Source organism: Poeciliopsis prolifica, unplaced genomic scaffold (genome assembly GCF_027474105.1).
Source record: "Poeciliopsis prolifica strain line A6 unplaced genomic scaffold, Auburn_PproV2 SCAFFOLD004, whole genome shotgun sequence".
In the NCBI taxonomy this organism is placed as follows: domain Eukaryota; kingdom Metazoa; phylum Chordata; class Actinopteri; order Cyprinodontiformes; family Poeciliidae; genus Poeciliopsis; species Poeciliopsis prolifica.
Window position 1 is genome coordinate 16,122,847 of NW_026562379.1, and position 26,048 is coordinate 16,148,894.

At 35.6% G+C, this 26,048-nt stretch overlaps 2 protein-coding genes across 2 annotated transcripts; one reads left to right on the forward strand and one right to left on the reverse strand.

Moving 5' to 3' along the window:
• Positions 1-416: 416 nt before the first annotated feature.
• Positions 417-24,808, reverse strand: capn5a (calpain 5a). Its single transcript, XM_055028680.1, has 13 exons — positions 24,600-24,808; positions 21,388-21,548; positions 16,847-16,978; positions 7,517-7,725; positions 6,543-6,735; positions 6,273-6,466; positions 5,033-5,110; positions 4,066-4,258; positions 3,186-3,308; positions 2,916-3,112; positions 2,191-2,312; positions 1,677-1,813; positions 417-1,609 (listed from the first exon to the last, which is right to left on the reverse strand). The coding sequence occupies exons 2-13, from the start codon at positions 21,541-21,543 to the stop codon at positions 1,439-1,441; spliced, it is 1,905 nt and encodes a 634-aa protein (XP_054884655.1). The 5' UTR covers positions 21,544-21,548; positions 24,600-24,808; the 3' UTR covers positions 417-1,438.
• Positions 9,467-12,631, forward strand: ompa (olfactory marker protein a). The gene is made up of 2 exons (XM_055028684.1): positions 9,467-9,629; positions 10,737-12,631. Exons 1-2 carry the CDS (start codon positions 9,561-9,563, stop codon positions 11,166-11,168), a joined length of 501 nt encoding a protein of 166 aa, XP_054884659.1. The 5' UTR covers positions 9,467-9,560; the 3' UTR covers positions 11,169-12,631.
• Positions 24,809-26,048: the final 1,240 nt, after the last annotated feature.

Here is a 26,048-nt window from a genome sequence, read left to right on the forward strand (position 1 = left end):
AGATAATCTAAACAATGTAAAAAAAATTAATACATTTACAAGAAAAACTCAAGTTTCAAATTAATCGGAACTTTTCTAGAAAAAGAACGTAAAATGTTTTAAACTTCCTAAAAGAAAAATTCTAGAAAACATTAATCGCAAATTTTAAGTTTTTTGGTGGAAATTTGCTTTTTTTCCTCCCCTAAAACACTTTAGGTAATTTTGTTTCATTACAAATCTTTAAAAACATCTTGATAAACACAAATTACACAGCTTACTCCAATTATATATATATATATATATATGTATATATATATATATATATATATATATATATATATATATAATGTATAAAATGAATGTTTATATATATATATATATATATATATATATATATAAACATTCATTTTTTCAAAAAGATACTTTCACTTTGAACATCTTTGACTGGAAAAGTTTAATAAATTTATCTTGCATGTACAAATAGACAGAAGGTGTTATATAACATTATAAATCAATAAAAATGAAGCAGAGAAGATGAAACAATTCATGCTCAAGATTTAAGCGTTGTGTTGTTGGTCCGTTGTTTTTAAAGGTAAAAGTTTCAGTTAAAACTAATTTTTAAAATCTATTTCAAACACAGAAATGGCAGCAGTGACACGTAAACCAGCCGGAAACAAACACAGGCGCGTTGAACCCGATTCTGTAAATTAACTCCGGTTGTAAAAGTTGGCACTGTTTAAAAAAACAAAAACAAAAAACACAGCATTATGCAACACAGCGCCCCCTAATGGCAAGAGTGTAAACACCCAACTAAATCACACCTGACCTCTGACCTTTCTGGAATAAGTTCTTTATAATAAATTATCTAAACGATTGTACCAACAATCAGACGAAAATTTAAGTTCATACAGTTATTCATTAATATGTGTTTTTTAAATGAATTAACTCTACAATTTAAACTATTAATGGTAATAAAAACGAAATAAACCTTCATAATACCAAGTGCCATATACAGAAAAACACCATAACATAAAAGCAGAAGGCACAGTGTGGAAAAATCCAACTAAGTATTAGGGACAGGCTAAGAAAAAAAAGAATAAATTTGTACGACAAAAAGACAAACTAACATGAAAAACTCATAATACAAAGTTGTAAACTTATGAGAATAAAGTAATAATACGAGAAGTTACAAGAAAACAAGAATAAAGTTGTAATATCAGAACACAACATTCTTCCCATAAAATTATGACTTCATTCTTGTGATTTTATGACTATTTTTTCTTTTTTCTTTGCATGTCCCTAATATTGATTCATACTTTAATGCATGTAAACGATAAAAGTTTATTTTTAAGTAAGTGGTGATAAACCCGGAGGATTTATTTGGTGTTTTGATTGGCAAATATTGAGTTCATACAGAAGAGATTTTATTTTAAAAACAGAAACCTAAAAGGTTTTGGTGTCAGATGCTGGTGAGCACTGAGCTGGTCTCTATGACCAGGCTCACGGTGCCAGGAAGGTCGTTGTCGTCGCCTTTCTCCTTCAGGTGAAGCGTCTTCTGGACCTTTCCCTGCTCGGCCGGCACCAACACGCGGCCCAGGAATCCGTCCTTCAAGATGTTGTGGTTGTAAACCTGAGAAGCGGAGAGGAGGTCAACGTCGTGGTCAGGATTAGACGTTTTAAAAGAGAGAGACTCAAACCTCGATGCTGATTGGTTGGTTGGCTTTCTTCCTGTAGAAAAGTCCTTTGGTGTTGAAGACGGGGCTGCAGGTGTTTTCATAAACCGCAGAGCGAACTTTCTCTCCTTCGCAGCGGATGATCACATAAGGATCTGAGGCTGGAGAGAGAAAGTTTTTAGTGTTTTGCTGCTTTTTCTGATAAAAAAAATTACAAATATCCTCAGTTTGGCTGGATGATTCTGACATGCATATAGTTTTAACCTGGTGTTGATTTTACAAATCAATCTTGATTAAATAAAACAAATTTTTTTACTTTCATGTCATTAATGACAATTTAAAAATACGGAACATAAAATAAGTGACGCCATAAATATTTACGACAACGCATTTAATTTGCAAATAGAAAAAAAATAGGGAAGTAAATTCCCACTAAATCAGGATTGGAATTCATAGGAGGAGAACAATATTTTAATGTGAAATTTTAAAATGAACAATAAATTAAAAAAATAAAATATAAGATAATGGTAGAAAATACCTCCGTCTGAGTCTTGTCCTGCCAGTCCGTTAGCTTGTAGCACATGGACCTGCGTGACCAGAGACGGGTAACCGCACAATCCGGACCAGCAGGTCTGAGGCGGCTCATCGAGAGTCAACTCCCTGTAGGAAATAAGGCAGAATGCTAGGCAACGGGCGGAATTCCACCGGGGTTGCTAGGCAACGGGCGGAATTCCACCGGGGTTGCTAGGCAACGGGCGGAATTCCACCGGGGTTGCTAGGTAACGGGCAGTTCACTTGATATTTCTAGTGTTCTTTCTTTTAAACGACTCATTTTCCACACAGAAAAAACATGAATTTGTTGCCAAGAATCAACTGGGTGTTTTTTTTTTTTTTAACTGCTAAGGTTGTTTTTTTAGAAGCAGTAGAGACTGAAACGGAATTACAAAAACATGCAAAACTTTAATTTTGCATAATACATTCAGGATTTTTTTTAAAAATAGCTGCAAACCGACTGTGTTCATTTTTACATTGTATTCATTATTATAAGTTTTGACAATACTTTTGCTATTTCCTCTTCTTTTGTCAACTTATAACTGCATAGTTGTAAGAGACAGAATAACAAAACAATGGAAAGGTGTCGTCGCTATTTGTTGTTAAAATAACTGAATCGTTGGTCCATTAAGTTTGATTTGTTCTTGAACTGTGTTTGGATTTCATTTTGAAGTTGAACAGAAGTTGCAGGAACTCGGGTTTGCATCGTACTTGCAGTTGGTGGGAACGTCGGCGAAGACGCGCAGCAGAAACTCTCCCTCCAGGCCGGGGTTGAAGGTCGTTGGGATGATGACATAGCGGCCCTCATTCAGCATGATGCGCAGAAACACAGACCTGGAGTTGATGAAGATGCTTCCTCCAACCTTCTGCTGCGTGACATGCATACGGTACTTCCTGTTCAGCTCCACCTGTCCACAGGTGAGGCGAAGTTTTACCAATGCTGCAGCCACGGCGCTCGTGTTACAGATGTTTCTTTACTACCTTCTGGAGTTCGAAGCCTATCGGCAGGTTTTCTTCACGTTTTTCTCTCAGAGCGGTTTTGCGGTCCTTTTGCTGCAGACAGATGAGTATCTCATCTCTCGGCTTCTTCACGTCAAACACGTACTGCGACACAAAATAAAGAAGAGGACAGCAGAAGAGGACAGCAGGTAAATACGACTAAAATCAGACTTTTTACAGAAGTCTGAATGAACCAACTCTGATCTTTTCACCCCCCAAAAAATCTAATCAGTGCCACTTTATTGTTGGAACTAATTTGGATGTGATTGTTTTCAAAGTGTGTGCAGTCTGAACGGCCATGTTGCATTTTGTTGGACTTTTACGACATGAAATATGAAATGTCAGAAGAAACCAGAAACTAGCAAACTTATAACAAACTTATATGTATGACTACGCAAAATAAAAACAACAAAATACGAAGAAAAAGTTGGATTTCAGGGGAAAAACTCAACAGTGAGTAATATAAATGATCTGATTTTAGAAAGAAATCCAAAATCAGTTGTATAAAAAAAAACATATTTCCAGCAAAAAGAGTATCGTAATTGAGTAATACAAATGATCATAAACCCCCCCAAAACAGACGAAACTCGTATTAATGAATTATGAGTTTCGTCTCGTATTACTGAATGAATGACTATGCAAAAACACATAATTGATTTCAGCAATAAAAAAACTCAAAAAGTTGTATTTCAGGGGAAAAATCTTAATTGAGTAGGATGACCGACCATAAAATATTAAATCATAAAAAAAAAAAGTTAGAAAGATTGGATTTCAAGAAAAAATTAAATCAAAATAAAACAAAACAAAATAAAGAATCATGTCATATTTCAGCCTCACGTCGCTGAGTGAAAGCGAAGATCACCTGCGGGTTCTGAACGAAGGACAGATTGTTGCTGCAGCCGCCGGCGCGGTTGAGAAGCGGGTTGTCATGGCGACGCCAAGAGCCCCGCATCACAGCCTCCTCCCAGGTCTTATATAAAGTCAGATAGGATGTGTTGATGAGACGGCAGAGGATGAGGTCGGTGAAGTTAGCGAGGAAATCATCAAACGACATCCTGAGGACAATAAACGAAGAAATTAGGAGATGAAGAGGAAAGAAAGCGTCTAAGTTGAAGTAAACTGTTAATTAAAAGCATTAAAGGAAGGCTGAGAAAAATTAATTAGATTAATTGTGATGAATCTGTGATTGAAATAACTAATTTAATAATCGATTAATATAGACTAAAAAAAGAACATTTGATAAAAATCATAACATATTCGGAGCAATAACTAATCCAAAACTGTACAAAATGTATGTATCGACATTTTACATTTAAAAAAAAAATCACCTTTTCAGGTTCAAATTCACTAAAGGAATACTATATTATTGCATTTTAGCCAGTAACACATAAATTTTCTTATTTAAAATAGGAATTTAAGTATTTGAATATTTTAATTTGAAGTTATATTAACAATGTATAAAATTAGCAGATTTTTAAAAAATCCAAATAATAGTTTTAGCTTCATCTGGTTCAAATTCATTTGCTACAAATGAGGAAGAAATGCTGCATTTTATGCAATAAAAAGTTTCTTTTCTTTTTTTTTTTTAAAGAAACTGTATTGTTTCTTTATTTGCATATTTTAATGTATTTCTAATATTGTATAAAAAGGGCTTACGTGTTCAAATTTTCGTCTGATTAATTGTCAGAATAATCGATTACTAAAGCAGTGGTTAGCTGCAGTGGTTAGCTGCAGTGGTTAGCTGCAGTGGTTAGCTGCAGCTGTGTTGCGATGCAGTGCTGCTGTAGCCTGGCGTGGCCAGCAGTGGGCGGCGTTGCGCTGAAACTCACCAGAACTCGCCGTCATCCTGCACAGTGAGGCCCATTCGCTCCCTCTGACTCTGACTGACCCGCTTCCACTCTTCAGAGCTGAAAAACACCGAAATATTTATCTGTGACGCTACGTCCAGTAAAAACGGCTGCAGTTATTTAATATGCTTGATGGGAAATAAAAACAATACAAATGAACTAAAATTCCGTTTTAATTATAGAATATCATTTATTACTGTTGTTAATAATGTTTTATTTTATTCCAAAGCACCTAAAATATAACAAAATTGTATGTTTTGAAACATCTCACTTTACACACCAGACTGGTCTAAGAAAGTCACAAAAAAAATCTCGTCACATTTTTTGGCATTTAGCAAATATGAATAATTTTAGTAAAAAAAATAAACTATTAGTCTGATTTAACTTCAGAGAGTGAGAAAAGAATCTGCACTTATATTTTTTTATCTTTCAATATCTGGTTTCAGCTATAAACATCCTTTTGCTCATTCAGGCTTTAATCAAACATTAGATTGAAGTTTATTTCCAAACTGTGAAGTTTGAACATCCAGCAGTTTTAAGGGCTTCAGACAGAAATCAAGTATTTTCCCAAAGTATGAAATTCAAACTCTTTCAAGGATTAACACAACCGTCCAAATCTGGTGTATTCTGCAAAAATAGCCAATAAAATGGGCTTCAGGTCCAACATGCACTGCAAAAACATAAAATATTATAAAATATAAAATATTATAAAATATTACCAAGTCATTTTTGTCTAGTTTCTGGTGCAAATATCTTTACACACTTGAATAAGACAAAATTGACTCATGAGTAACTTTTCACCAACAGAGAGGAGCTTGTTTAAGGTCAATAATTTATTGATATTGATAAAAATGTTGTAGTCTCATTGGTTTCACTTACAAGATGGGAAAAATTTCTTGTTTTAAGTTAAATGATCTACAAATGTACCAAATGTTTTTTCATCAATATCAAGAAATAACTGACCTAAAACAAACTCCTGCATCTTGCTGAAAAGTTTCTTGTTAGTTTTGTCTTATTTCAAGGTTACATATTTGCATCAGAAACTAGACAATAATCACTCAGCAAGACTTTGTGTTTTTGCAGCGTTCATCCACAAACTGATACCATCTCTCAGTTTTTAACGAGATTCTAAATTCACATCTTGACATAAATAAAACAATGTTCAGTATTTTTACTGATTTTTGAGCTAATCTGAGTCTGGAGTGACGGTGCGTTTGCTTACCTGTCGCTCCAGGGTCCGTTCCACTCCCTCTGGCCCCAGGGGTTCCTCATGCGGATCATGCCGAGTTTATCCGACTTGAAGAAGGCCAGCAGGCCGCGGCCGAGCCTCACCCTGCGGACGTCGGTCACCGCGTACGCGTGGCCCTTCACCAGGCCGCAGGCCAGCTTGGCCTCCATGTCCTCTGCAGAAACCGCCTGGAGAGACAGCCAGTGATTATCAGATTCGTTTCCTAAATAGTTTCAGACGTTCCGGGTTTCCTCCGACTCTCACCCGGATGGAGCAGCTGATGAGGCCTCCTCTGTCGTGGACCTTCAGGACTCTTTCGAACAGATTGGTGTGTTTCTCGTCTTCGTCTTTGATCTCATCCTTCGTCAAATCCACCGGTTCAGAGACGCCGCCGGTGAAATCCACCAGGGCATCGGCGGTGTTTCCCCCGTCCAGAACCTCGTAGCACCCACACAACCTCGAACACACGAGCAGGAAAGAAACTACAACATGTAAGGAAGGCTGAATCGATTCATCGGAATAATTGTGATCATTCACAGTCACAAAGTCGGCCACCTATCACCTGAAGAACATCACCAGGATCAGAGGATTAATGTCTCAGTGCGATCCAGAGAAACTCATCCATGCGTTTATCTTTAGTCGCATTGGTTACTGCAGTCTTCACAGGTCAGCCCAACAAATCAAACAGTCTACCCACAACTGATTAAATTGCGTAGTTTCAGCTTCACCAAGTCCAAATTCTGTAAATAAAATCTTCTATTGACCACCTTTTGTAATCCAATTATTAACCATTTTACCAGAAATATATATTTTGTAGCTGCAGATGCATCCTTTGCAACAAATGATCGAAGGTTCACCAAAGGAATAACATGTTGCTGCATTTTAGGTAATAAAATGCTTATTTTCCTTTTTAATAAATTAAATTATTTGTTTATTTGCATATTATAATGTATTCCTAATATTGTATAAAAAGTTTAAATGGTCAAATAAAAAATTGGCAGAATTTATTTGATTGTCAGAATAGAATAAATAATTTCTAAAATAATATTCAGTTGCAGCCCTGACTAATTTAATAAATTAATTTTTGATTAATTAAAAATAATCCAGTAAATGCTAAAAAAAAAAAAATGGTCGAGCATGATCTTCAGGTCATAAAAGAAGCACGAAGAAGAAAAGTCAGATGAAGACGAAAGAGGACAAAGACATTGAAGAAGAAGTAAAAATAACCAATGGCTCACTTGGCGTAGGCTTTCTCCACCAGCGCGCTCCAGAACTCGTTCTTGTCGTTGGAGTGGCAGTAAACAAGCTCTCCGTTCATCGTCGGCAGCCGGTCATCGATCACCACGTCGACCCACTGACCGAACCGCCAGAACTGGAAGTGAAAGATCCCGGCGTACGTTTCTGGCTTCTCTTCGTTCCATTCCTGGTCCTTCCAGTCCGGAATCACCTGGAAACAGGAGAATGAATAAATACAGAAATGTAACTGAGGTCAAGAGATGCACACAATTAATCCACTTGGAGACTGTATTTTAGTTTTGCCACTCTCCAGCAGAGGGCGCCGCTGGTTATCCCCATTTAACTAAAATAATGAACAATTAGTCGAGCTACATGGTTTAAAAATAAGACCTGACTTTTCTAATACCAGATTTAATTTCCAATTTTAAAGAGGGAGTATGTATTTTCCAAGCACATAGTGCAATTTTATAACACAATTAATAAATTATGTTACATTCAGTTGCTATAACTGACAGTTTAAGATCCTTCTTTCAGGAAGTCATCACAATGTTTCTCCATTATGCCGTTTACAACCGTTAGTTCTTAGATTTGGAGTCAGAAGTAGTTTGTATGATAAACTCTGCTGAGTTTCTTAAAAAAAAAATTACAAATGACAGAAAATATGTTCTAAAACTCACTTATATGGCTGACGTCACTGAAATATGGAAACAAATAGATTTTTTTCTAATTAAGTCTTTAAAAAACAAGCAAAAATAAAAATAGATTCAGCTGAAGCTTGTTTTGATGGATGGATGTTTTTTTTCTTTGTAAAAACCAGAGTTCCCAGTAGCTAGTTACAGTTACTAGAGTAACTTTTTATTATTATTTTCTTTTAGGAATATTTTTACTATTCTGAACTTTTACTTTTCAGTATTTCTACTCTTACTTGAGTAAAACTTCTGGATTTTCTACCCACTGAATGAAAAACATGTTTTAACCAAAATTTCACCAGACACACAGATGCAGTTTTAGTTGATGTTTCATAAGTTTTTATTAAAGAAACTGATTTAGAAACAATTTTCTTTCCTGATTTTGTTACGTATAAAAATTATTGCCATTTTGGTCCTTAAAACACCAAAACTGCCACTTAACTTTACATTTTGGCCAGTCTGATTAAGTAATTTTTAAATATTAATTAAGTGGTAATTTGATAAGTTACTCAGTACTTAAACTTTTTACCAAAATTTTTTTTACTTTGCTGTAATTTCTTGCACGCCTATTTTTTACTTGGGTAAAAATATGTTGAAGCAGTGCTGCTCTTTCTTGGGTCTAATTTTTGGTTACTCTATCCAACTGTTCACTGTTCAGAGTTTTTCCACCAAGGGAATGCCGTTCTTCCACATTTTGCGCCGCGTCCCCGCTGACATCACATCAACGTTGATGTAGCTCCAACCTGAGCCAGGTGGCGGATAAAAATAAACTCCAGATCCACCGAGCCGAGACGAGCGGCGCTCCCAGAGTCCCTCAGGAAACTCTCAGCGTTCCCTTTTGGACGTCATCAACGTCCCAGTTGCCTAGCATCTTCAAACATCACTCACCAAGTTAGCACCTTAAAAAAAACCATTAAATAATAATAAAAAATATATATATCAGAAATTACCCACAGCTTTCTCTATCATGCAAATCTGGGAGAATCTGATTTCTAGAAAGATTTAATCACTTTTAGCTCAAAGTTTGAAAACGTCTGAGTGGAAAACTGTGTTTATTTTCTAAATTTAACTGAGGGACTGAAATACAGCCGGAACAATAATGTTTTTGGGTCGATCTCGTGTCCTGCTACATCCAGTCATGACAGTCAATATGTCCCAACTGAACTTCCCTGTGGGCAGGAGGAGGAGGAGAAACTGGTCCACCATGATGGAAACAGTTTGAGGGGAGGGAGGAGTAGAACGAGTCTATGAAAAGAAGAGGAGGCAGGGGAAAACTCAGCTGCATCCATCACTGCATCCCTCTACACAGGCCGACTTCTTCCCTCTCCTGAACCTGGGAATACAATCGAAGGCGGACATGGACGTGGGTAAATCTTCCTCCGAGAAGTTGGTGCTGGAGTTTAAGGAGGACACCGATCTGACGGAGGTGAGGCTCTGACTTTCTGACAGCTTCAGGAAATCAGACATAACTACTCAAAAATATAATCTTTAGATTTTTTTTCTTTTAGATTTTCTTTTGATACAACTGTCCATTTTTCGATTGTGAGTTTTCCCTGGTATACTGCAAAAACACAAAATCTTACAAAGTATTTTTCTTTGCCCAACTACCTGTGAAAATATTTTAGTGCACTTTAAATAAGGCAAACTAACTTACAAGTAACTTTTTAGCAAGATATAGGAGCTTGATTTCAATAATTCCTTAATATTGATGAAAAAGTTGTAATTCCACTGGCAGATTATTTCACTCATAACTTGGGAAAAATATCTTTTTACAAGTTACATAATCTGCTAGTGACACATTTTCTGGTAATGCTAATAAATAAACTTAAAAAATTTTTTAAACAAGAACCTGTATCTTTCTGAAAAGCTGTGTGCAAGTTAGAAACAAAAAGTTCTTGGTAAGCTTTAGTGTTAGTGGCGCAGTTTGTCGTGAGTGAAGTAGTTAGAAGTAAATTCCTGCTAAAAACTTTTCAGAAAAGTTCTAGAAAAGTACTGGAGCATTAATGAGTTTGAAATGTTGACATTTTGCTAGATTTTCTTTTGCTAGATTAATCAAAGAATAAATAAACCTGGGTGAGTCGCTATCTCCTACACTTAAACACAAAACCTTACCGAGTATTTTTGTTTAGTTTCTGGTGCAAATATCTTGGTACACTTGAAATGAGACATTAATTTACAAGTAACTCTTTAGCTAGATAAAGGAGCTTGTTTTAAGTCAATAATTTCTTAATATTGATATAAAAAGTTCTAGTTGCAATGGTAGATTATTTTACTTATAGAAGAACTGTTTTTCTTTTTTAGCAATATTAAGGAATTATTAACTTAAAACAAGCTACTATATCTTGCCTGCAAGTTCCTTGTAAGTTAAGTTTGTCCTATTGCAAGAATGAGATATTTTTACAAGAACTGAGACAAAAATACTTGGTAGGATTTTGTGTTTTTACAGTGTAAACATCACTTTAAAAAATGTAAATATTTTTTGATTTTTTTTTCATTTCTTGCTCATCTGGATCTCCCTCCATTTTCTCTGCAGATGATGCGTCGTCGCGTCTCATCTCTGCAGAAAACCGGGCAGAAGCGTCAGGACGGCGAGCGGCTGCTGCTCCCCCACGAGGCCGTGCATCGCCTCGACTTCCCCGTCCAGGAGCTCAACTTCTCCCGCTGGTACTTCTCCCTCTCGGGCCACGGCCGAGTCACCATCACCGGCATCTCCCAGCACTGGACCCCGGACCTCACCAACCTGATGACCCGTCAGCTCCTGGAGCCGATCGGGACGTTCTGGAGAAACGCCGAGGACCCGGAGGACTCGCCGCTCAAGTGTCTGGAGGCCGACATGCAGGAGTTCGGGGAAAGGATCGCGGAGCTGGCCAAAGTGAGGAAGGTCATGTATTTTCTGTTCGCGTACAAGGACGGGTCCACAGCAGCAAACCTCGACTGCACCATCGAGTTCATACCCGAGAAGTAACCTTCCGCGTTCAGAGAATCTGTTTAGATTTCAGCATAAATTCCCCCTCAGACCCACTAAACGTTGTTAAATCTTTGCATGTCTTTAGCCGCCGCTACAGATTTATTTTAATTATTTCCACACTTAAAGAAAGTATTTTGCATGAATTAATTTGATGTAAAACTTTGCTCACGACAAACTCTACCTTGCTAATTGCCGCCATGTTGTTTTTATCATGCTAAAAGCTGAAAACATGTAGCTGAATGAATAGGGCTCATTCAGCTATAAGTTACATAGCTTATTGGGTGTTTATATTTTTAAACAGAACCTTTTAAAGTGCATTTTTCATCCCACATCGGGTTCCGTTTGGACCGTCTCTCATCACAGTTTTGAGATATCGCTACCGCCATCTTTTATTCGGGCTCAAGGTCTGCGCTTAAGAATGACCAGCGGCGCCCTCTGTGGGATGGCGGTCGAACTACAACACTAAAAGAAGGCCAAAGCGGACGTTTATAGTTAAAAACTAATAAAAACAAAACAAAGTAAATTTAGTCTCAAAGCAACTAGTCCTGTTGCATGCTTTTACACCCAATAAACAATGAGCTTAAAAAAAAACGATGCCTGACAAAATCACTTCATTTCTCACCTTCAGCCAATTATTGTGATATATTCTGAAGTTAATTTTTTTTCTTTATGTTATTCTGTGGAACAGCAGTGACTGAAATCTCAAATAACGAAAATGCATACACACTGACCTGACAGAAAACGGAGATCAATGGAGCAAAATCAATTTTTTGTTTTCACTGGGAGGGAACAGACACAAATCCTGATTTATAAAAACTCGTTTTTTCCTTTAGTCTACATTTCCTTACGCTGAACTGTAAACACACAAAACATTACCAAGTATTTTTGTTTAGTTTTTATTTGAAATATCTTAGTCCACTTTAAATAGGACAAAACTTGCAAGTAATCGCTTGAGTTTGTTTTAAATCAATAATTCTTAAATATTGATTTAAAACAGTATTTGCTTCAGACATCACTTATAACATGGGGAAAATGTCTTGGAAACAAAAACAGTGAAACTAGTTATCTTAATCAATAAAGTAATTATTTACTTAAAGCAAGCTTTTCTGAAACATTATTTGAAGTTATTTTTTTCCTATTGTAGATTAAATAAATATTTACACTAGATAAAAATGCTTGGTAAGATTAAAGCAACAGAGCAAGGAGAGCAGAATAAAGAAAATATTTACAGGTGCAATAAAAAGGTGTGAAGATAATCAATGTATTTATTTTGTAAAATAAAATCCTCCAGCTGAGTTATCCTGATGCAGAAAAGGACTTGTATCTATTTCATGATGCATTTAAATTTGGATCTAAAGAATACAACTTTAAGAAATGAAAACTTTTATTTCTCATATTTATAGCTTTTCCTCTGTATCCTGCAGTTTGTTGTGCCAATAAAGTGTTCACAAACCTTCAAACGCTGTTGGTTTTTCTGTCTCCATAACTTCCTGTCTAAAACCACCAGAGTTGTGACTGGATGAAACGTTATCTTAGATTTTCTTTTGCTCAAAAGCTTGTCTTTTCTTTCTGTGTGGGACGTAGTCTAGGCAGAAACCACTACGGTGAAAACTACACAAGAAATAAATCACGAAATGTAGAGAAATGATGGTGAATCAAAGGCTAGAAGAGACTTAAATGCTACAGATTGCAAGGCTGGTTAATTATGTAACAGAAATATTATTAGGGATGAAACTAGTAATGTATTACTGAAATACTTGTCAATTAATTTAGTAATGGATTACTAGACTATACAGACTTTTAAAAAAAGGCTGTTTGCGGAAAGAACACACTGAGATCAGCATTTACTGCAAAAATATAAACATTTTGCATTTAATATGATAATAAAAAACGACTTAATTGAAAAACATAATCAACAGATTAGCTCCAGATTGTATTCATGTTAAAAGGGCAGTATTTGTATTGTCCAAGCATATAGTGCATTTTACAGGACAGTCGAGTAACTGTGTTACCTTCAGTTGTTATAAAAATCATATATCAAATATGATTTGAAAGAAATTTTACTTTGCAATTGAAGAATTTGAAATTGGGCCTCTGTCTCTTTAAAAACTCCTGCTCTTTCTCAAACTCTGTCTTCATGAAGTCATAAGCACATGGCTCCTCTATTAACCCTTTAAAAACCTTTTTTATCAGCGTTGCACTGAGAAGCATCACCTATAATGAGCTCAGAAGATGAACAGGTCCACGAGGTGGTTGCTAATTGCTGCTGGCTAGTCTGAAGGAGCTAAGTGGGGGAGGAGCTACGTCTCGAAGGCGGAGCTAAATCCATCAGGCCTTTTGGACTGGTGGATCTAAGCGAATGGTTGCCATGTAGATTAAAGGATTTCTCAAACACGCATGAAAGAATGAAGGCAACACTCCAGGTGAGTATTTGATGATGTAAAGGTAATACATATATATATATATATTTTAAATAATACTGCCCCTTTCAGAGGTGAGCCTTTCACATGATGATGTTAAAAGTATTTTTTAGCTGCCAGTGATAGAGCTTTCACTAAACAAATGCTATTATTTCATATTAGCCAATAGAATATCTTAAAAAACACAACAATTAATCAGAAATCTCACAATCCCCCTGCAATATCTCCACAACCCCCAGGCTGAAGAGCCCTGGCCTAAATAAACACATACTTAATGTAAAAATGAAAAATGCTTTTGGAAATCCTACATATAGTGTTGAAACTGGTCATCTAACTTGCCCTCCTCGCACTGGAACCATGTTTGTTTCGGAACCATGCAGGGTGTCTAGACAACTGCCAGGCCCACAGAGACAGACCGACACCGGGAAAGAGTTCAGTTTCCTCTGGGCTGATGGAAAACTGAGAGGTGCAGAAGACCTTTGAGACAGACGAGGCAACAGCAGAGAAAACACAGAGGAAACACACAATCCACAAAGGCCGGACACAAAGCACGGCCCACGAACTTTATGTTCAAAGTTTCCAAAAACCTGAAGATGGCTGACCTGAAACACTGAGAGAAAGAAAACAGATCAAATCTGTTTAAGATAGAAAATATCCACAAGTACTTTTATGTCTTTGAGAATGATAAAAGTATTTGTATTTTTTGTAGTAAGCTAAGTTCCTTACTCACCAGAAACAAAAACCAAACAAAAAACCGCAAATTATTAAAAAGCATCTGCAGAAAACCAAACCCAGGGTCCCGAAATCATTAGGAATATTTATCCAGCTGACAAGAATGCATTAGCAATAATGTATTTATAAATGTGAAATTTATTCGGGCTGAAACGATTAATCATGATTAATCGATTAGTGAAATAATCAAAAACTAATTTAGTAATCGATTAAACATTAACTGGAGGACAAAAACTCAAAAAAGACATTTGCTGAATGAACAGCTCACTCAGAGTAGTAATTAAGCCAAAACTGTAAAAAATTTAAAAATACATACATTTTTCAATTAACTGTCTGTAAATATGTCTCACCCAAAACTCCAGTTTTAGCTTCATCTGGTTCAATCTTGCTGGATTTTAGGCACTAAAATTTTTATTTTCTTAATTAAAAAATGTACTGAATTGTTTGTTTATATCCATATTTTCATGTATTTCTAATATAGTATAGAAAAGGCTTAAGTTATTAAATGAAAAAATCAGACAGGAGGCATTTTAGGCAGTTATCGGTGCCACCTTGTGGATGATCGATGCTACTTGTTGAGAAGTTTGTTGGACTATTCAATATTGTAAGTATTTTCCAACAAATCTTTTTGGTAAAATCTTAATGGCACTGATCACCACCTCCATTCATGAGTGATACTAATAAGTGAGTTAATATGTGATTTAAAGCACAACATAAATGCCTAACAAGTGATGCAAAAGAACTGTTAAAAGCATGCACACACAGAAATAAAATATGTTTCCAAGTGTAGATTACCATGCAAACGAGAGAGAAACAGCATTTTAACATCAATGTTTCATGTACAGAAAAACAAGAAAGTTGTTGATAAAAACTAAGTGTTCGCTGCATAAAGTCCAATTTTCAAATTAGGCCTAGGAGGATTTTCCTGATTCAGGATCATGTCAGGGTTTTTGTGGTTTTCCGGGGACCAATAAGATTCCTTAAATTGACGGGAGCGATGCCTGGAGTACGGCAGCTTTTCTCCTCCCAGAGCTGCTGGTTCACAGCGAACTGAACATGAATACATAAGCGAAAAGCTGGAGTAAAGACATATTTTATAATAGTTTGCTCAAAATACACTGAATATAATTTCAGATTTTTGTAAAACCTTTCTTCAGGTTAACTCAGAAAGTGAGCTATTATTGTTACAAGTTAAGCAGATATTACTGATGTTATGTCAGATTTACCAATGTCTTATTTTATCTTTTTTTTATCAGATTACCCAACTAATTGTCAGACTAATCAATAGATTACTCGTTTACTAAAATATTCGTTTACAACACTGAAGGTCTGCTGGGACTGAAATCAGCCTGATAGCTAAAGAGGTGTGACCCACAAAACAAACAGAAACCAGAAACTCTGGCTGACTTCTCACGTCAGAATAACTGGAAATTCATTGCTAAAGTTACAGGAGTATCTTACAGCAAAACTAAATAAAAAATAACAAGTTAGTTTAATTTTTAGTAGTTTATTTCTTATTAAATTAAATACTGTTTTGTAAAACAACAAACCTCAAAGGAAAATTAAAAATAATAAAAAATTTTAGCCTTTGGTTTATTTATTTTCTTCCTATTTAATGCATTTTTAAAATCTGAAACCATCTCGACTAGTGTTGCCAAACACATTTTTATTATGTGCCGTATCAAATTTATATCAGAAATGTTCTTAAAGTGAGTTTTGAAATTGTTTTTGTGATTTTTTGCAATCACTGATTTTGTGGTGCTAATTTCGAAATCTTTGCAAGAAATTTTGCGATATTTATGTAAGATGTTTCGTGTGGCAGCAGTGTAGTAAAAGTAAGAAATACTGCCACCTGTAGGTGGGAGTTAGCATCACTTAAACACGATTGTCTTTTTTATTATCTTTGCAGAAGAATTGAAATAAATTCACATTTGTGCATTAATGTAAAAAAGTGCATGGATTTGTTGATTTTACAGAAATTTTTAAGATTACAAAACTACAAAAACCTGGAAGGACTGATTGTTGTAATTTGTCAGCATGCAGATAAAACTGCTTTGATTTGCTGCATTTTCATTTGATTGAGCAAAATGAAATCGGCAATTTAGAAAAACAAAATCACATTTTTCAATGTGTTTTTGCACAATGAAAACACCTTTTTTACCTCACACGAGTAACATGTGCAATTTACTACTGGCAGAAGCGACAAAGAAGACAACAGGAAGTGGAAAGAGGATTATGTTTTAATTATTTATTGTATGAACAAATATTGTGACGACTGATTTTAATTATGTTTCTTATTTAATGGAAACAACTGAATTGCTAAATTCTTTTTTATAAACTTTAGTGGAATATCTACAAAGTTTTTCACACAATTTGAATGAAAACGCAACTGTAGATAAACTATTTAAGGTGGCAGCTGCTTTCTTGAAGGCTCTGTTTATGCGTCACATAAAAAGCTACAGCAGGGGCTGGATTTGGCCCAAAGGGCCTCGAGTTTGACCCCTGTTGTCGATGATCTCTTACCTTTTGCCAGAGTGCTTCTCTGGAAGCCAGACTGGAACAAGCAGCGACAAACCAGCAGTTTCCCAGCTGGCCTTGGTGCAAGTCGTGAGCGCTGATCCCGTCTACAAACAGGTGAGGGTTGCTGCTCAACTCCTACAAGGAAAAAAGAATTGGTGACTAGATACATTTATGAAGTATTTCAGCTCTTACTTGAGTAAAATTTCTGGATTTTCTACCTACTGAATGCAAAAACCCCACATTTTAACCAAAAATTAATCAGATGCAGACACACACCTGCAGTTTCTGTTAAAGTCTCTGAAGTTTTTTATTGAAATAAACTGATTTGGAAACATTTTATGTTGCCTGACTTTGTTGTTGTTTGTTACTTATACAAATTATTGTAACTTTTGTCCTTAAAATACCAAAATTTCCTCTTAACTTTATATTTTGGTCCATCTGATTATGTAATTTTTAAACATTAAATTATTGATAATTTGATCACTTTCTCAGTACTTGAGTATACACTTGTTAACAAATATGTTTTTATTTGTTAACAATAATTTTTTTTTATTTGTTAACAATAATTTTTTTGGGACTTCATACTTTTACTTGAGTAAAAATATGTTGAAGTAGTGCTACTCTTACTTGTGTATAATTTACCTCTGTGTAAATGCAATTAGTATTCAGCCTGTTCTTTTGGTATACAGCTGAGAAATTGTTCTTTAAGTTAATTTAAAGCAAATAACTGACCCAACTCAGCAATTTCCTGCCATTTTTTTCTTTTTATGTGGCGCATTTATCCAAGCCTGCTGCTGCTGGAGGGCAGAGTGAATGACACGGTGTTTCCCAGAGGGTTCATCATTAAGAGATAAGTAAAGAGTAAATGTGATATTAAATAAAGAAAAGAGCCAATGAAAGACTGAAGCAGGGAACCTAGAGAGCAGGCAAATAACAGAGCTGGGATAAACCACTGGCACACACCCAGCAAAACCACCCACTCTGTGGGAGCAGCCACTTAGATCATCTGGAACAGCAGAGGACGTTTAAATTTATGGTCAGAAATGTAAAGAAAACCAAAAATAGTTCAGATGACCAAGCTCAAATGTATCTTAAAGAGTTCATGGTTCATACTTCAGGTTCCTGGAAGAGTTTGAGATTCAAAGAAAAGACCAGAACCAGAAAAATGTCGTCACCTGGCAGGTAGGAGCCACTCCTTCATTCAGGTTAAAACGCAGCAAAGCTGTTGGAAAACACTTCATCATGAAGATCAGTTAATAACTTCCACATTTTTTACTAATCACTTATCAACTGATCTGTGTTTATCTGTGAAGAACCCCAAGTGCAGCAGATTATTTGTAGGTTTCCAGTCTAAATAAAACAAGTCGAGGCAGACGTTGCTCTTTTTTTCAGACTGGTTCAGCTGGATGTCCAGCGGATGAAAGGGAGTTCTGCTTTTCCAACGTCACCTGATGACGCGCACTTGCTCAAAGCACAAAGACTGAAATGATTAATAGCCTTAATCAAGATGAATCAATTATTGAGATAATCGCCAAATCGGTTTAGTAATCGATTAATCGTCAACTGGAGCATTCAGACTCAAAATGAGGCCTTCTGCTGAAAGGATAATGCATTTAGAGCAGTAATTCAGCCAAAACTGCATTAAAAATGTTCATTTTAATATAAAAAAAAATAACTTTTTAAATTAATTTCTTCTACTAGAATCTCCTTTAGTGACATCTTTAACTTCACCTGGTTCAAATTCTGCAAAGAAAATCTGCTGGTAAGCCCCATTTGCTATGAAATTATGAATCAAATAGATAATCAATATATTAGCACTACATTGTTGATGTTAGGTCAAACAGAGCTTTTAGAAAGAGCCGAGCTTTTCACTTATTAAGTGTTTTTTTAGCTGCAGATGCATTCTTTATTGCTAATAATGAAGTGTTGCTAAAAGAACAATTGATTCCTTTAGCAAACCTAAAATGTGGCATTTCAGGCTGTAAAATGTTAATTTTTTACTATTTAAAACAGGAATTGAATTATTTATCTATATCGTTTAACGTATTTCTAATATTGTGGAAAATTTATTCAATTATTCATCAGAGTCCTTGATAACTAAAATAATTGGGAGTTGCAGTCATAGACTCGATGTGTAATATTTTATTGAAATAAAATTATTTTCTTCAGTTAGCACATTTCAGGAGATGGAAAAGTTTTCTAACCAAACAAATAATAACTAAAGCTCTGAGTTGCATTTTTACACTCTTTCACTCAACACTTTAGGAAAAGATCCTGCTAAGCAAGCAGCAATATTCCCTCATCACTCCATAAAATAATCGATAATGTTGATTTTCTGGTGCACTTTGCCACCTGTTTAATTATTTATTTACTCAAATTATTAATGATTGACAGTAAAAGCATTGAACTGTGCACATTTCATCCGGCAGTGGATGTTTTTTTTGTTTTGTATTTTTTTACACGGAGAATAAAGAAGCTGGACAAAGTTACTGGTAAATTTTATTTCTATTCATTAAAAAAAGGACAAACATTGAATCCTCCAAGCCAGAAGGAGAGCAGATTATAATGGAGGAAGACACAGAAAGCTGCACTTTACATCAAACTATAAACATCATTTCCTCTGCTGCCTTTGGAGGCGTTTTAAAGAGCCGTGTGTTTTTATTGTGAAGATAGTACTGAAAGATAAATCTATTTATGGAAATTATCGAGCAATAATTTAATCTGCAGAGTCCAATTTCAGCAGCATGAACTGCAGCTGCACTCCTGCAAACAAATAATCATGAGAAATGCAAAACATCACTCAGAGATCCTAAGACAACTTAAGCATATTAAACTCTGATAACATTAAAGAGCTCTAGTGTCTAGTGTTGTTTAGTTTTGTTGCCCTCTGTGGATAAAAATGTGGCTCCTGGTGCTAAATTCGGCCCCTTTGTGGCTGAGAAGGACGATTCCCAGACTGTTTTGTAAGGGTGTAAGAAGATCTCACAATATTAAAACTGTTAAACTAATGATTATTGCAGAAAAAACCAATATTCTATCCATTTAATTAATTGGATAAAAAAATATTTGGAGCCTTCAAGTATTTTTTTATTTATCCACTTTTACATACAATATTAGACAAAGATGTTTGTTTGCAAGAAACAAACATGAAATATTTTTATTTCATTTAAAAATATTTTCACTTAAAAAGAAATATCTAGTATTTCCTCTCTTAAATCGCGTTTGGCACCATTTTGGATTCCAGTAGGAACTAATAACACCTACAAAGTGAATAATAAAGCATCAACAGTTTATATACAACCAATCACGGCACACTTATCAGGGGCAAATGGATAAATATTGTGCTGCAGATTTCAGAATAGTAAAGTATTGTCTTAAGGTCTGAGGCAAAAAAAAGAAAGTTGGAAAAGCCAAAAATTTGCTAGAAGTAATTCAGAATTTTTCTAGAAAGAAATCATGAAAATTTCTGAGTTTGAAAAGCTGATTTCCAAAAGTCGAATATTTTAGACTTCCATATTTCTCTTCAAAACATTTATTTTGTTGTTGCAGATATCAGAAAAACCAGTTTGTTGAGTTTATGGCACAAAAACTATGAAAACGCAGAATGAAAAACATTGTTATTGCATAAACTTGATCTCTGCCGTTTCCTTGAGAGAAATTCGATCTCATTTTTGTGAACTTAATATCGCGACTTGTCTTCTGGGTTTTAAGCATTGGATGAAAAAACATCCCTCGTTTTTACAGTTGTGTTAATCAAACTGACCTTTGATATTAAAATACATTCCAATTAATTTCAACGCTGTTCTTTGGTCTTTTAGTCGTTTTTTCATCTGTGTACAAAGAACAAAGTTCTAAACCCATATTAGTCAGAAAAGCTACAATATGTGATCTTTGTTTTATTAAAAAGAGCACAAACCTTCATTTTAAAAATGAATTATTTCAGTTCTATATTATCTGCTCATTATCTTCCAATGAAATTAAAAATCTCTTTGGTGTTCTGCTTTAGAGCAACATGACTAAAGGAACCCAGACTCAGAGGAGACAGTCATTTATGGACATATTTGTGTCTTTTAAAGCGATAAGTTGAGGAAGTAGCAGTTTTGGATCAGGCAGCCTTCTCATCTCTTATCCCCTTAGTTAAAAAGATTATATACAACAATGTCTATTTACTTTTTTAAATTCCAGTATGCATATTATTTATCTTGCAGATAAACATCTCAATGCGTTGATTGGAGCAAGAAAACAAACAACTACAAAAAAGGACTTTTACTGGTAGCAGTTTGGATTTCAGGAAGGATAAAAGAAATTCCTTAAATTCTTCTCCATGTTCAGCCGATTCATGTCTCCTCTGTTTACATCCACTCTTAATTCAAGATCGGCACTCCTCTTTTTCAGCCTACTTTATCTCTCCGTCTGGTTTCAAAGGATTTCTCAGATTAATATCCGGAACTGTTCAAGCGTTAATATAGCAAGCGTTTCTAGGTTGTTTTGTTTTGTTAAGCAGAAACCCTTCCCAGGGATGTCCTCGTTTTTCATTTCCTTACCTTGGGTCTTTTCCAGGTAATGTGTCCAATGCGATTTCCCTGGTAGAAGAGAGACTGGTCGGATGGCGGGAACAGAGGGTCTTCAAACAGGGTCCCATTCTGTCTGCACCGCCTCCTCAGAGCAGCAAAAGACTGGCCTTCGTACGGAGCCGCCATCCCCCCTGCACACAATGAAACCCGAGGTCTGAGACGAGGCCTCCGACATTTTTATCGTGATAAAGAGACTTCTGTGTTTCGGTGGGAAAAGTGCAGGTCATGGGGAATTATTTAGAAAGCGGGCAGCTTCGGTTTAAACTCACATGATGTGTGAGTACGGATTAACAGCAAGGACATGACCCTGAACTGGTTTATCCATGACAATTACTTTAAAAAACGGTTTTGTTATGGGAAGCAAACGTGCTGGAGCTTTGCCGGGGTTGCTAGGTGACGTGCTGGAGCTTTGCCGGGGTTGCTAGGTGACGGGCTGAGCTGTGCCGGGGTTGCTAGGTAACAGGCAGTGCCTGCTGATTTTGTTTTTTAAAGCAGGTCATTTTTCAGACACACACACAAAAAAAACTTAAATTATTTCTGGGCCTGACATAATTACACATTTTGCAGGACGATAAATTGTCCAAGAAGTTATTTTGATAAATTATAGTCTTGCTGTTTTAAACAACAGTACAATTTCAAATGTTCTTTGGTCATTTCAAGTTATACTTTTATTTTTCCAAGTAAAAACATATTTCAGGTATTTTATTATTTAAAATACCCTTAAATTTCAAGTAATAAAAAGGTAACGGCGTAACAACGGACGTACACATGCTCAAAGATTATTTTGGCTATTTACTTTAAATAGTCAAAATAAATAAACAAAATAACAAAAACAACAAATAAGTTAAATTATGAAGTCTCTGTGAACAAAGGTCTCTGTGAACAAAGGTTTAGTTGAGACCAAAACACCAGACTGAAGACTTTTGTCATCCAGTTTTTGGTGGAAAGAGAATAAATTATAGAAGTTAATGAGCTCGTTTTAATTCATTATGCATTTAACTTATTTAGCTCTTACTGCGTCTGGCCTACTTACTGGCAAAAAAAGGCTGGGCTCTACTGTTTTTAGAAGCAGCAGAAACCCAAATGAGAACACAAAAACATGTGAAATGTGAATTTTGCACTTACGTCCCCTTTAACCTTTATTTTACCAGATAAGTTGACTGAGAACAAATTCTTATTTTCAACAAGAACCTGGTCAGTATAAATCAAAACACTGTACAGCAACAAACAGAAGAATATCATAGAAGAACAAGAAATGCACAACCATATACTGACCAAAAGCATAGCAAACACTTAATAAATGAAATAGAAGGGTAGAGCACAGTATCATCAGCATTTAAATGGATATGGGAGATACCAATAGCATGAACTACACCACTGAGTTGGATTTGAAAGTGAGGTGGTCCTAAATTGGACCCCTGAGGAACACCAGTAGCCCAGTATAGGTTGCCCGACTGGCAACCTTCTACTTGCACAAACTGAAAACGACTCGAGATTTAGATTTTGAAACAAGCCAGGCTTTTTTTTGTTTGAGAAACCTTGAGTCAGCGAAACAGAATGTTATGGGCAAGTCCACAAACAGTAATGCAATATTCTTTCTTTATCAGAGGTGCTTATGATATCATTCAAAACACAGATTAGACGGCATCATTGATGCAACCATGGCCAGTTCGAAAGTCTGACTGCAACACATCACACCACTGGATGGCAATTAAAAATATTTTTCCTGGTTTAGCTCAGTTTCCGTAACATCTCTTAGGACATTAAAAAGCTCACTAAAAAAACCCCAACATGCATTAAAAGCTGCTTCCTTTGTACAGGAAATGGTTGAAAACCAAGAGGTCAGTGTTTAAAAACAGCACTACAGTTTTCTACCCTGTAGACCAGACACTAAAACATCAGTCTAATGGAAATAATACTGAGATGAAACATCAATTTAAGAAGATTTTGTTTTCAAGTGACCAAAACCCAAAATCTCTTACTCCATAAAATCTGTTTACTCTGGATATACTGTAGACGGACATTTCAGAATAGTTTAAACAGAAAGTAAAGTAATGCATAAATAAATAAGTGGATGACAAACATTCTCCACAAACTCAGTCACGATTTATGTCAGTATCACTTACAGGCTGTAAACAGGAAATAAATGGTGGGTAATGATGCTGGACACTACACACATATATAGTTCAAAAACGTAAAATGTTTTGTATCTGACCTGAACATTCAAATAAACATAAAGGGAGTTACAAAGTCAGCCTTCTGTCTCCTGAAGAACATTTTCCTGACAACAAGCATGACAGGAAAATGACTCATCAGATTGACACAACGGTTTAATCTGTGCTTCTGTTTCGCATTAAAAAGTGCATCCAGCTTCACATTTCATTCATTTTCGAAATGTAAAGGTAAACATAAAGTCTCCAGCTTGGGGCTGTTCACCAACACTAACAGAAACACCCTGCGGTTCAACAATAGAGCAACAACAGGAGCAAATGATGGGTGTGGTTTCATGAAGACACCATGACAGATGAATAACAACAACCAGAAGTAGATGTTGAAATATCAGAAAGGTATTTCATTTATTGAAAGCATCAGCAGAGGTTTATGAATCTCTACAGATCAGTTCAGCTACTATAAAAGCTAAGAAAATTATTATTTTTATAGGTTTTCCAGGATTTTAAAACAATTAGGAAAGGAAAATGTCTTTTTTTCCCCTTCTTGTTCATTTTCATACCACCTTTACTATTTATTTTGTCCAAAAAAAAGTCATATTGTTTGAATAAAAACGTTTTAATCATTAAACCTGCATTTCCGGTCACAAGCACATCTGTTGGAAGTTGTTCTGAAATCAAATTCATCCAAATATATTTAAATAAAGGCTTTCCAGAGCAGACAAGCATCAAAAACTGACTCCAGTTTTCTTTAAAGCGGCTGCAGAGAGAAGACGTCACGTAGGAGGAGAAACTCAAACTGTAAATAAATGTTTAATTAATCAAGCGCCTCTCTAAGAGCATTTTTTAATAAAATCGAGCTGCATTTCTATCAATATTTGTTATTAAACACGTCTGAGCTGTCAACCGGATGTAGTTACACTAAAAAAAAAAGTGAAAATAACGGTTTGAATTAACAGCGGAGGGTCCGAGGAAAGATTTCCACATGTGACGTCGAGTTAGCTTAAACTTTACCTGTTTTTCGCTCCCCCGGATGTCAAACTGTGTCGTTTTCTCCACCCAGAGAGCTCGGGTTCTGTCTCCTACGGGTCAGCTGAGTGAATAAAAATGTTTTGTGCCGGAGGAGAGTTACTTTAAGACCCTCGAAAGAAAACCCAGCTTGGACAGGAGGAGCAAAAACGTACCAACAGCCGCGGCAGCAGCAGCAGCAACCCGCCTCCAGCCCGCCTTGGCTCGAGCCATAACAGGTGATGCTTTCAATGTCCGCACGTTGAAGACGGAGTCCGCGCGATTTCTGCACGTATTAACCTCAATATTAAAGGTGTGTGCCCACTAAAAAGAGGTTATGAGCTCATGTAGCACTCAATTTATACATTATGTTGATTTCCTGTAGAATTAGACGAATGTTTTTTGTCCGTTTGTGTTTTCAACAGAGCCGCCCTGAATGTTACAGCAAAAAATCTCGATAGAAGAGAGAGGCGAGGCGTTTACTGAAGTAACATTTTGGAAAAATTTACTTTTGTACAGTTTCTGAATACTTCATCCACTGTGAGTAGCTTCACTAAATGAAGACGAAACGAAACAAAACCCAGAATATGTTTATCTCTTACTATTTATGTCTGTTTGATGGAATCATTTTAAAACATTAACCAAATAATCTGATTAGTTAATCAGTGCTTAAACTTTCTTACTTTGAATAATCACATGGATACTTTTAATTTTTATCTGAATAAAAATGTTGAAGTAGTGTTGTTCTTGTTTTAGAACAAATTTTTAACCACCTCTGAGAGTCTCTTGCACGGGTGCTCAAAGTAATAGTTTTCTGTCATCCCCTGACCACAAATCAAGAGTGATTAAAAACAAAGTATTCATAATCCAAAAAATTTGGAAAATGTCAGTTTTTATGTTTTGTTTTAGATTAAAACAAAGAGAAAAAATTCATAAACCAATTCTTTCTCTTTTTTTTATTTAATTAACTTTTTGGGCTGTCAGTAATTAAAATTAGTCAGTTTTGGCCGATTGTGGCAAACAGTTTAGAGATCTAAAGTAATTCAAAGAGCAATTTTTCCCTCTGCTGAGCTAAATAAAAGTTTCCTGGAGCTGCAGATTTATTACGTTTTGATATATATATCAAGAAAAATGTTTATTATTAAAGCATTACCTTTTCATTTTTGTTCCTAAGTTTTTAAATCCAAAACATAAAAGTTGTTCTGTGTTAATATTTGAGGAAAGTGATGTAAACACACCACATGTCTTCCAGCAAAAAATAAAACCAAAAACAGTATTACTGTTACTTCTCGTGTTGTTCAAGTGTAGAAAATGATTGCAGTTATTTAGTGATAATACTGATGAAACCCATTGTTATTTAATAGATACCTTTTGGCTCTTGATTCCTTTTGTTATTAAGAGCCACTGTGGACGGCGCCAATTATTAAGAGAATTAAAAGTTAATTATTTTAACGA